Source organism: Blennius ocellaris (genome assembly GCF_963422515.1).
Source record: "Blennius ocellaris genome assembly, chromosome: 3".
NCBI lineage: Eukaryota > Metazoa > Chordata > Actinopteri > Blenniiformes > Blenniidae > Blennius > Blennius ocellaris.
Genome location: NC_137652.1, coordinates 12076249 through 12087315, shown reverse-complemented (window position 1 = coordinate 12087315; position 11067 = coordinate 12076249). Strand labels below are relative to the sequence as shown.

The following is an 11067-nucleotide window of genomic DNA, read 5'->3' as shown; positions in this document are numbered from 1 at the left end:
AGCATTTTTGAAAGGAAAAGAAGCTGTTGTCTTTTCGTGTTTTCCTATAAAGCGTCTCAACTGTGTCCGTCGTTTCAGATTAAAAAGGAATACAAGGAAAGTACTAAATAGGTCAGAAGTTTCTGGAAAGCTCCAGAATTGAAAGACTTCATACATCAGCCATTATGAAGCAATGTGCTGTGGTGGGGAAGGAGCAAAGTATTGGGACAATGTTTCATAAACGTCTCTGTGGCAGCTGAACTTTACTCTAGAAACATGCTGTACCCCAGCAAGAACTTCACAGAGGATTTAAGCGGCGTGTCACGGTACAAAATGTGGTGATGAAGACTTTCCTCCTGTCAAACAACTGGTGACAAAAAATGCCTAAGGGTGACTAGAATAATAAGCACAAATAATGGGGATACCAGTGAGAATCAGTGACCCCCCCCCCCCCCCCCCCCAAAAAAAAAGTAAATCCTAAAATATTGCTCGATCCCAATATAGAACACATTTCTCTATGCTTTTAATGGCAGTATCACTCACACAAAAACACACATTGACCTGCAAATTACTTTACATATCAATCACTTCTCAATATCTTTTTTCTTTGTCTTGAACTTTAAAAGCAGAACATTTAAAATGTTGCAGATTGTATTGAACGAATGACATTGTTTTCATGATAAACTCACAACTATCACAGCTGTCCACTATCATTTTAACATAATAAATTAAAATAAAGAAATATAGTACAGAAACATAAAAGACTGAAAATAGGTATGTGTGTGTGTAGGGGGGGGGGGGGGGGGGGGTGTAAAAATCCTATGATATAGTTTCTCTCTTGGTGGTTTTGTTACCACATATTAAGTTTGTGTAATGAACACATCAATTCAAACACCCAACAAAATTTAATCTGATGTACTCCATCAGTACTCTGTCCATCCAACATCATGAACTTCTACAAAATAATTTTTTTCATATTGTTTTTTTAAACTAAATGCTGGATGTGCGGAGTTTGCATGTTCTTCCAGTGCAGGCATTTTTCTCTGGGCACTCATGTGCCCCAATTACAACGTGTGTGTGTGTGTGTGCGTGTGTGCGTGTGTGCGTGTGTGTGTGTGTGTGTGAGTGTGTGTGTGCGCGCGACTCAATTATACGAAGGCAGAGGAGTACAATAAAGAGAATTAGGCCAAGATAAATATCTAAAAATGCATTTTCCTTATCCAATTTTGAAGATTGATTTGAAGTCATACATATTTGACTGTATGATCAAGAGCCAGTATTGGATCCACTTTTTCTTCCTCAGTGTCTGTTGAGAGGACAATGAAATACCCAGAGAACGCCCCAGTGGCCTTACCTGGATTCAAACCCAGTAATGTCTCAGGTGTATACTCACCACTGCGAAGCCCTGAAGTTCCCCATTCGATATCTTTATTTGACAGAGAGGGAAAAAAAACTGAAGGCACTATCGGAGAAATCAGATATATTTAACTGCTCTGGCTCTCACCACACACAGCACATACACTCCATGCGCGCGCGCACAATTATAAGCTCCGTTCCAATAGTTTCAGAGGTAATTTGACAAGGAGGGTTCTCATCTACTATTCATTCAAACTAAATATATTTTGTTTTGGCCTACATTTCAAAAGCAAAATATTAAAAATTCTGCAAGATTATATAGGCCAAGTAGATTTACATTTAGTTTTCACATTTGGCTTTCATGAAAGCCAAATACATGTGTATACAAAAATACATACATGTATTCGTACATATCTCCTTTACCTTCCATAACACCTGGTCTCTAACAGGCATATCCTGAATCAATATTATTTATTTTTGGCCTTATAATGCCATGCAATGACTTAAATTGCAATCCAAAACTGCTTCAGTCCGAGTAAAACTGTTCCATTTCATGTTGGCAAGACAAGTTCGGATGTTGAAGCCTTGATGTGTGTTGCATTGTTGCCATCTGGTGGTAAATCCTTGATCCGAGCAGCCTGCAAACATCGCCACTGTTCAGACCAGTCAGTGCAGGTTTTCACTGGCAGACATGTTGGTGCTACAATCATCAGCACAGGGAACGTGATCCACATGAAAGAAATTATATCCGTGAAGTATTCTTGAGAAGGAAATCAGTTTTGTGTGTTTAATGACAGGTGTCACCTCCATGTTCAAGAATACAATACTGTATATTTACTTTTTCACCTGTAAATACTATCTATCTATCTATCTTATTTAAATTTAATAAACTACGTATCCACGTTTTTTTTTTTTTTTTTTTTTAAGAAATTGACAAGACACCAAGAAACATCGTTTAAACTAAATCCAAAGCTATTTATATTTATTGGAACTACATTTCCCATGATACTTCAACAACTGTGTGCGTGCGCACTGTGTGCTCGGCCGCTGCTGGATTTCGTAGATCTACAAACGCTCAGGATCTGCGGGGTCGTGTGTTAAAGAGCTTCAGCTTGACCATCCAGACGCTCGTAGCGGCTGCTGAAATGCGCTGCCGCTCCTCGGTGCGTCCTCGGTTTATATTTGGCTTAAAGGAGACGCAACAAAGCGCACAAAATGGTTGCGCGCAGGGCCCGGGCGAATAAGTAGGTTTACTATAGCTTTAAGAACAAGAACTAGTGTCTGCTTCTTTAAAATTATATTGGTTTATTGCTGAATAGATAATTAGGAAAAGTTTTCAATTCCTAATCAATAAATATATGCATTTAATTTGCGACGTTGCCAACAGAAAATGCAGCACTGTCGGATAAAGGCCGCTTTCAGTCAAAGCGTCTTTAAAGCAGACGAGCTCAGTTTTTACTCAATTTGCAAGTAAACCTGCTCGACTTGAAGTCACTTTGAGGTTAGCGCGAGCGTCTTCACGGTGATGGACCCGGCGGGCGACCGAACCAGTGATGTAAATACAGGGGAAGAACCGACGGGGGACAAGGCCGCAGAGCAGACCCCGCTCACTGGTACGGACAGTACGCCGCGCAGGGCGCTCAGAGAGCGGGGAGCGAGCCGCCCGAGGTCCGGCGTCTCCCCTTCAGTAGCTGACGTGAACGGCGCTGCGGCGTCGAGCCCGCAGACCTCTGGACGGGTGTTGAGGGACAGGTCAAGGAGGGCAGTGCCGGCCTGGCTGAAGGACACCAGGAGCGACGAGGACGAAGACGAACCGAGCCCAGAGAGCGGAGCGGCCAAGCGGAGGAAAGTGTCCAACTCCAGGAGGAAGAAACACTCGGAATCTGCGGGTCCGGCTGAAGCTGGAGGGACGACAGCAGGAGACAGCCTTCAAGGCGCAGAGTAAGTCATTTTCTTCTTTCTTTTTCCTTTTTCTTTTTCGTAATTGAACAGTTTTCGTTAATTGACTTTTGTTTACAATGAGTCTCCAGCGTGTGTCGTTCGGTTCCTGTCAAAGCAGCACGCCTTCAGCGTGGCTCGTCCCCTTTCTGCTGTCTGCATGGGAAAGGGTGGAGAAACTCACCTGGATTCAGAAAAGCCCACACTTTCACGAAAGCCTAAAACTTCCACATGCATTAGATGAACAGATATGTCATCATGTCGCTTGATGAGTTATATGGTTGTCTTCTTCTGTGCAGCCCACAGGACGTGAACAAACCTGCCACAGATGCTCAAGGTAATCAATGACCTCTTTTGGTGAATCTACAGCTTTCTGCATAAACCAAGTCACAAACACAGCATGGAAAATGTTCCAACAGCAAGTGTATCTTTCTGAATTGGACTTTCAGGTAAAATGTGAAAGTAAAAACCTTAAACCCTTATCGACAGGTGAAACGGAACACTTCAGCAACTAATAAGAATAAATAAAAAGATGAGAAACCAGTTGGGTGGATGACAGTTGGGGCAGTCGGCATAATATTTGTGCCAAGGCAAACGTGGCAACAACAAAATGTAGAAAGGGAAAGGACAATCATTATCATCAATCAAAAACAAGTAGGGAGTGTTTACAACCGAGTGTGTGAACAAACATCTGAATGTACTTGACTGGGAGACCTTCAGGATTAGCAGATCCACCAACGGGCATAAACCTGACTGGTTTAGTTCATATCAGATTGCATTCCAATTTCTTTTTTTTCCCTTAAGGATGTTCCTGTTGACCTCACTACTGTGACGTAAACAGAACAAATACAGGATTCAACAAGCCTTCAGAAGTCATGTATTGGCAATTATTGCCACTGATATGCTTGAGGGATTAATAGTGTCTTAAAAAAGCCTTGTTTTATATATTTTCCTTTACCTTAACAGTCCCAACATGCATTTTTATTCATTTCTCGAGACACGTTGGTCTCGATCTCAGAAATAGCAACTCAAAGCATGGATTTTGTTTGTCGTTTTGCTTTGTGTGTTTACGACAGAGTACAGTGTGAGCACATTCTCTTTTTCTTTTAATCTTGTTTCGGAGCAGACGCCTGCTCTCTAACCGTCAAAATAACCAGATGTGTTATGCTCCATCAAAGCCTGATTGGTCCAAGTGACAAGTTTGAGGTCTTCCGCAATGATGACACACGTTCATCAGCTTAATTCGTCTAGAATCATCTGAAGCGTTGAACTGTGGCCCTCCGGTACCAGGATTACATATGGAGTGTTGGCTACAACTTTGATTTTATTGTTTAGTTTGTTTTACTCTATAAAAAGCCTCATGCATATATGCTTGCTATAAATTATTTCCTCCCCCTCCCCGACTCCAGGACCTCCATCCAGACGCCCCCCAGCCCAGACTCGTGCCAAAGCCGCATCTGGTAGGGCCGTCCGCAGCTCTGCCAAGCCTCTGTGTAAGACGGAACCGGGGATGGACAATCCAGTCGGTGAGCGACCTGTCGACAGTGAGTCGCCGGGGTTCATTGTCCCTGTCACAAATTGTATCCTGCACATCCAATAGAACTGAAGCCTTGTCCTGACGACTGCTGTGGAGATCTTTTGATTCTGCTGAAATGTGTCATGAGACATGAGGATGCTGTAACAGTAGCTCGATCATTGTTACGCTGCGCTGACTTTTCTTTTATCACTTCCATTAAATCACATACTGAGAATGTGTCCATCGTTTGTTTACAGCCTGGTGGAAAAACATGTTGATTGAAACTCGTAACGTGTGGATTTCTTTGTTTTCTTGGTGAGGTCTTACAGCATTGGAAGGGGAAGTGAACAATACAGAGAAGTTTGATATGTAAGTTGTTGTTTTTTTTAATCTGAATTAGAATATTGTATCAAGTGAAAATTGTCACAAAATGCTGCTTTGCACACATGCCGTGAAGAGAAACTGAAAGGAATTATTGAAGGATTCTATCTATATTTTCTTGTTGTGGCTCATGCATGAACTCGTTCTAAAAATAAACGTATCCTAATTTCCCAGCTGCCCTTCCTGTAAATTACTTGCAAATGGTGTGTGTGTGTGTGTGCGCGCGTGTGACTGAGCGAGAGCTTGTTGCTTCGATGACCCCTGGCTTTGTCGCTTGTTCCCTCAGTGAAAAGAAAGAGGAGGAAAGCAAGGTGGCTGCTGAGTCCACCTTACAAGATGAAGACCCTCCATTTCAGGAGGACCCAAATGACCTCAGCTACCAGCCGCAGAGCCAGAGGTAAGATCATCTCAAACACACGCCCCCCCCTGAACCCCGAGCATAGATTGTAAACTGCGCTTCGGTGTGGCGTCTTGCTTTGCTCTCAGCGCTGTGGAGGAGGAGGAAGGTCTCAGCAGTGACGAAGACGTTCCCTACAGAGACGACTTGAATGACCAGAGCTACGACCCCAAGTCCGAAAGGTTCCTTGGATTCAAATAAGTTGTTCAAATTGGCTCCATTTTCTATTCACGCTCATGTGGGTTTGTGGGTAATTTGCACGCGCCTGTTTTGACTCAGGGATGTCCCCAAACCAAAGCGCAAAGTTTCTCCAAGGCAGAAGGAGAAGAAAGAGAAGGAGAAGGCACCGAAGAAGGAGAAGGAAGCCGCCGAGATAAAAATCGAAGGCTCCGACAATGCAGAGAGCGTGCAAGAGGAGGTCAAGCTGGAGGAGGAAGTAGTGGAGGATCCGGACGGGCCCCGGAAGTGAGTGAGACGCCATTCGTCGTGTTTTAAGAGTAAGAGCTTTGATTCCCCGTCGCTGCTTGATTGTCTTCTTCTTCTTCTTCTTCTTCTTGTGTTTCCTCTGTGTCAGGAGAGGCCGACGGAAAAAAGATGACAAAACTCCCCGACTGCCAAAGAGAAGGTGATCCTTATGTCTTGAGTGTGGTGGTGCTCCGTCACGTTAACTAAATGATTGTCGCGATCGCCGTGTCGACACTAATAGTGGAAACCAATGTGATTTATTTATTCATCGTCGTTGTCGGGCGGGCCTTTGTCTCACACAGGAAGAAGCCCCCCGTGCAATATGTGCGCTGTGAGATGGAAGGATGTGGGACGGTGTTGGCTCATCCTCGCTACCTGCAGGTACGTAGACGTGAACGTGCTTCCTGCGGAGAGACGGAACTGCAGAGTATTTACTTGGGTTCACAGAGTTAGGGATCCATAGTGGGACTTTTGAATTTCCCAATGTATTGTTTTTTTTTGTGTTTTTTTTTTTTTTATGAGCTGAGAAGAAAAACATTTAAATCTGCTTTCAGCCAATAAATTCTCATGAACGGTTTCGGTCATAAGAAAAGATTGGGGTGTGCACGGCATGTTACGACCTGCAGACACTCCCATCAAGTTTAAATATCATTTTTAAGCAGTTTGGTGACCACACATGCCGCTGTCAGAACAATAACTGTAGAACAAACTTGTCAAGGGTTCACAGTTAAAGGTTTTTTTTGTTTTTTGTTTTTTTGATTATGTTTTTGTAGCAGGTCGGTGTAACGAACTTTCACTGTGATTCAAACATGTCACTTGGAGCTTTTCTAATAGAAACACAGTTAACCTGCTCCAGTTAAAACCAGATTTACCACACGGTAAAGCAATAATCAGTGTTTGGGTGATGTGAAAACTGTTGTCTGTTGTTATGATTACTAGTTTCGGCATGAAGCTTCAGAGAGACAAATATTTGGAGGCAAAGCTCTTTTCTGTTCACAGGATGTTGAGGATGAGTAGTTCCTTTGAATAGGTGTGTTTCTGTTTAGAAAACGACAATAAAAATGGGTTTGCGGAGAATTAGTTAACTTGCCGTTCCATTTACTTCTTCAGGAAGCCGTGTACACATGATCCTAATTGAGAACAGTTAAAAGAAAAAAATGTTTGTCTTCCTGTTTTTGATTATCTTGTATGAACCTGTTTAATCTTGTCAAAACATTACAAAGAGAATATCAGACTATACACATTTCCTCAAGTACTCGGCACAAGTACTGTATTCTTGAATATTTAGTTTTTGTTTTTAAAGTTGCTAACTTTTATAGTGAAAACTAAAGTTTACAGTAATGGAGCTCACAACACATTTGGAAAGAAAACACAACAGCGGTAATTGAGCTTTGGCTGATTTTGGGGTCTATTGTGGTTATTATCACCAGTGCTCCAGATTGGTAAACATTTCAAGAAGAAGCCCTACTTGGTTATCAGGGGGATGAGTCCCGTTTATTTGAATGACAAATGTGTCTGTGTGGCACCAGGTGACCATTTTCATGTGCATCATCCCTCCGTCTCCGATTGGGGTTTTACTTCTTTTTTTTCTTCTTTTTTTTACCAGCACCATATTAAGTATCAGCACTTACTCAAGAAGAAGTACGTCTGCCCTCATCCTTCCTGTGGAAGACTTTTCCGACTCCAGAAGCAGCTGCTGCGTCATGCAAAGCACCACACAGGTACACACACACACACACACACACACACACACACGCAGCGTAGACTTGAAATAGACACGAGCGTGAGCCTTAAACAGGTGTAGTTGTGATTAAACGTTCAGTAAAAAGTAATTGTTGAACTGATTTCGTCCAGACCAAAGGGACTACATCTGTGAGTTCTGTGCTCGTGCCTTCAAGAGTTCGCACAACCTGGCTGTGCACCGGATGATACACACCGGAGAGAAGCCTCTACAGTAAGTGCTGCTCGTCCTCCTTGCCCGTTTGCGCCCCTCTTTACTTTCTGGTGTATTTCATCTGTCCTCGCCTCACCTCCGTTACCCTCTCAAGGTGTGAGATCTGCGGCTTCACGTGCCGCCAGAAGGCCTCTCTCAACTGGCACATGAAGAAGCACGACGCCGACGCCACCTACCAGTTTTCCTGCTCCATCTGTGGCAAGAAGTTCGAGAAGAAGGACTGCGTGGTGGCCCACAAAGCCAAGAGTCACCCGGAGGTGCTGATCGCCGAGGCGCTGGCGGCAAACGCAGGCGCACTCATCACGACCCCGGCGTCGATGCTGGAGCTGCCCGGAAACCCCGTTCAAGCCGAGGTGGCCAGCCTGGACGTGAGCCAAGCTGTGCCGGGTGGCCAGGTGGACCAGCTGACCCAGGACGGGCAGGTCGGGCAGCATGTGGCTCAGGTGTCCCAAATGGGCCAGGTGACTCAGCAAGTGAGTCACCAGGTGGTTTTACTAGGACAAGACCAGAGTCTCCATACCATGCAGGTGCCAGTGACAATTGCCCTGTCCCCGCTCGACCCCCCCTCTCCGGCTGACAACCCCCAGCAAACCCACCTGCAGCTCCAGATGCCCGTCCAGTTTGTGCAGGCCGCTCATCCGCAGTCTCAAATGCAACAGCTCACCCTCCATTCCAGCCCGGTGGTGACCCAGCAGCAGCCCCAGCTCCAGACCCTCCAGTCCTATTCATCCCAACAGCAGAGCCAGGGGCAGACGCAGATCCTCCAGATGACCTTTCAGCCAGTCAGCCAATCCCAGACTCACATTCAGCAGATCCCCATTCTTGCAACGTCTCAGCAGCTTCAGACCCTGCAGGCGGCCGCCTCCCACCCGCAGCCACAGGATCCCATCTCCACCAACGGCAACGGCTTCATCCTGGACAGTTCGGTGCTCTCGTCTTCCACCCCGCCGGCCAACTCTCTCCAGCAGACAGACGTGGGGGAGGACAGCGTGGTCTGGGAGCAGGCGGGACAGGGCGAAGTTCTGGCTGATGGCACTGAGAGACACGTGCAGCACAGCCTCATGTAAAACATGGATGGTGCAGCGAAGTAGAAATGACCTAATATTCTGTATCGAAGTAAATGTAGGATCACCAGTATGTTATGTACTGTTCACACATTGTCATATTTGGTAGCTTTTTAGAATATCTGTATCAGGGAAAGATCCGTTTGTGTTTGTATGTGTATGTTGCTGCCTTTGTACATACCTGTCCTGTAACGAGCTGTTTGAGTGTGTGTGCTTGTGTGTGCGCACGTGTGTATATTGGTGAGGTAATGCTCAATAGATGTTGCCATTATGCAATAATTTAGCATTTCTCTTGATGATATACAGCACAGCAAATACCCAGAGTGAGGCCAACCTTGTTCCTACTATTAATTTATATGACTGTTCAACAGAAACCACACATTACAAAGCTATAAAACTCCATCGTACGAGTGGGGTATCTAACTTTTGTTAAACACTGGGCAGGCATTATCTCACTGGCCCATTACTGTGAAGTTTTTATTTCATCTGTGCAAAAAAAAATAACTAAGAAATTCAAAAAGAGTCGACAGATTAAAAAAAAAACAAAAGCAAACTTTATTTAAAAAAAAAAAAAAGTTTTCAAGCTTGTAGAATGTCACACAATGCGCATATTTCCGTTTGGCAGTTTAATTGAACCAGTTCTAGACATTGGTTCTGCTTTTTTGCTGTTGGGGGAAACGAAGGATTAATAAATTGTATAGTTTCATTCTCACAGAAGTTATTGGTCATTTCATAGGCGGCTCGACGGTGACTTCTGACACTCCAAATCACATATAAACCCATTTAGTAACGGCAAGCACACTCACGGATTTGTCTAACTTTTAAAGTCTGATGTACTTTGATAAAGCGAAGCTATGTAGAAACCTCACAATGTGTCAGCACCTCTCTTATCACACATAGGATGTGTGCTTGAGCAACACAAAAAAAAAACCTGTCCATTTATAGGATTTAAATAAACGTCTTAACAAGAATTCACGTTGTATTTGTCGAATATTTGAGAGCATGTTTTTCTCTTCGCTATCCCATCATCGTGCATAAGCATGAACCCCAATGCTCCTGTAAAATTCTGAGCCCCAAGTAAGTGGCAGTAGTTTTAGTTGAGTTATTAGTAGAAGTTACAAGACTATTCCGTTTCTACATATTCCTATTCATTCTTTTGACTCCGTGTCATTGCTCCATCTATCTGGACATATTTATTTGCTCCCTCTCCCTCTGCATTGTATACTGTTTCATGGATCTTTTAGGAGGGATCAAGGTGTTGCTCAGTCCGACCCTCCTCCTCTTCCCTTGCTGCCCCTCCGACTCTCCTTGTTTCGCCTCCTGACTCCGAGATTCCTCCACCTCTTCATCCCGAGAGGGCTGGCAGTCGGTCGGAGTGGCCGTGGTCTGCAGGTCGCTGTCATGCGCAAACTTGCACTTGATCCCAAACCTGCACCTTCCGTCCTTCCTGTAGGACACGCACATCCTCTTCCCTCCTATGTGAGAGGGCTTGGCCTGCATGGTGAGGGGGACATGCTTCTGCAGGGCACTGAGTTTCTGCTCCGCCTGGGCCCGGAACGGGTTGGAGAACACGCTGCTGTCCGCGCGGGCGCTCAGAGGGGGAGAGGGCAGTTTGGTCGGGTTGGGGTGGGGCGTGGGCTTTCTGAAGGAGGCAGGTGGAGGTGGCGCGGACGGGTACCGCTCTGCTGCGTCCTCTTCCTCGGAGTCACTGGAAGCGGAACCAGACTCCAGCAGAAAGTTGCGGGTCTTCTTAACGGTTGCCCCTTCAACATCCTGCTTCGGATCTTTGACAAAGCTGCAAAGGTTTACGCGAAAACGTTTCAGTTAAAAAAGAGATCAACATTACGAGGTCACCAAAGCGCCGTACGCTGACATTTATCAGACTTCCTCACCCTGATGCGTCGTTGTTTACATCCTCACCGTCGCTGTCTGAATCGGAGGACAGCCCGTAACCAACCAGAGAGTTCATAGCTTCTGCCAAGGTCTCGCATTTAAAGGAAAAACCACGGGAGATTCA

General features: G+C 44.9%; 2 protein-coding genes across 5 annotated transcripts in view; one reads left to right on the top strand and one right to left on the bottom strand.

The window, feature by feature from the left end:
- Window positions 1-2342: 2342 nt before the first annotated feature.
- Window positions 2343-9062, top strand: zfp91 (ZFP91 zinc finger protein, atypical E3 ubiquitin ligase). 4 transcript variants are annotated; one of them, XM_080517011.1, is made up of 12 exons: window positions 2343-3276; window positions 3573-3610; window positions 4683-4799; window positions 5119-5158; window positions 5457-5567; window positions 5657-5749; window positions 5847-6032; window positions 6142-6192; window positions 6335-6413; window positions 7639-7753; window positions 7887-7986; window positions 8081-9062. In XM_080517011.1, the coding sequence occupies exons 1-12, from the start codon at window positions 2861-2863 to the stop codon at window positions 9051-9053; spliced, it is 2319 nt and encodes a 772-aa protein (XP_080373137.1). In that variant the 5' UTR covers window positions 2343-2860; the 3' UTR covers window positions 9054-9062. The 4 variants fall into 4 exon arrangements, with proteins under 4 accessions (XP_080373137.1, XP_080373136.1, XP_080373135.1 ...); XM_080517010.1 differs by having other exon boundaries at window positions 5110-5158; XM_080517009.1 differs by having other exon boundaries at window positions 4683-4817; window positions 5110-5158; window positions 5657-5740.
- A 1167-nt stretch (window positions 9063-10229) lies between these two features.
- Window positions 10230-11067, bottom strand: part of LOC308145574 (uncharacterized protein) — a gene marked incomplete at its 3' end in the record, with an annotated part of 980 nt that continues 142 nt past the window's right edge. Inside the window, exons 1-2 of the mRNA XM_080517039.1 lie at window positions 10943-11067; window positions 10230-10845 (exon numbers count right to left, since the gene is read on the bottom strand). The exon at window positions 10943-11067 is cut by the window's right edge and continues 142 nt beyond it. Coding sequence (XP_080373165.1) covers window positions 10230-10845; window positions 10943-11019 — 693 coding nt within the window. The 5' untranslated portion in view covers window positions 11020-11067. The remainder of the gene's footprint in view (window positions 10846-10942) is intronic.

Coding starts and splice junctions, on each gene's coding strand:
- zfp91 (XM_080517008.1), top strand. CDS start 2,861: ATGGACCCGGCGGGCGACCGAACCAGTGATGTAAATACAGGGGAAGAA. Junction 5,568..5,656: donor TACCAGCCGCAGAGCCAGAG/GTAAGATCATCT, acceptor CTTTGCTCTCAG/CGCTGTGGAGGAGGAGGAAG. Junction 6,193..6,334: donor CCCCGACTGCCAAAGAGAAG/GTGATCCTTATG, acceptor TGTCTCACACAG/GAAGAAGCCCCCCGTGCAAT.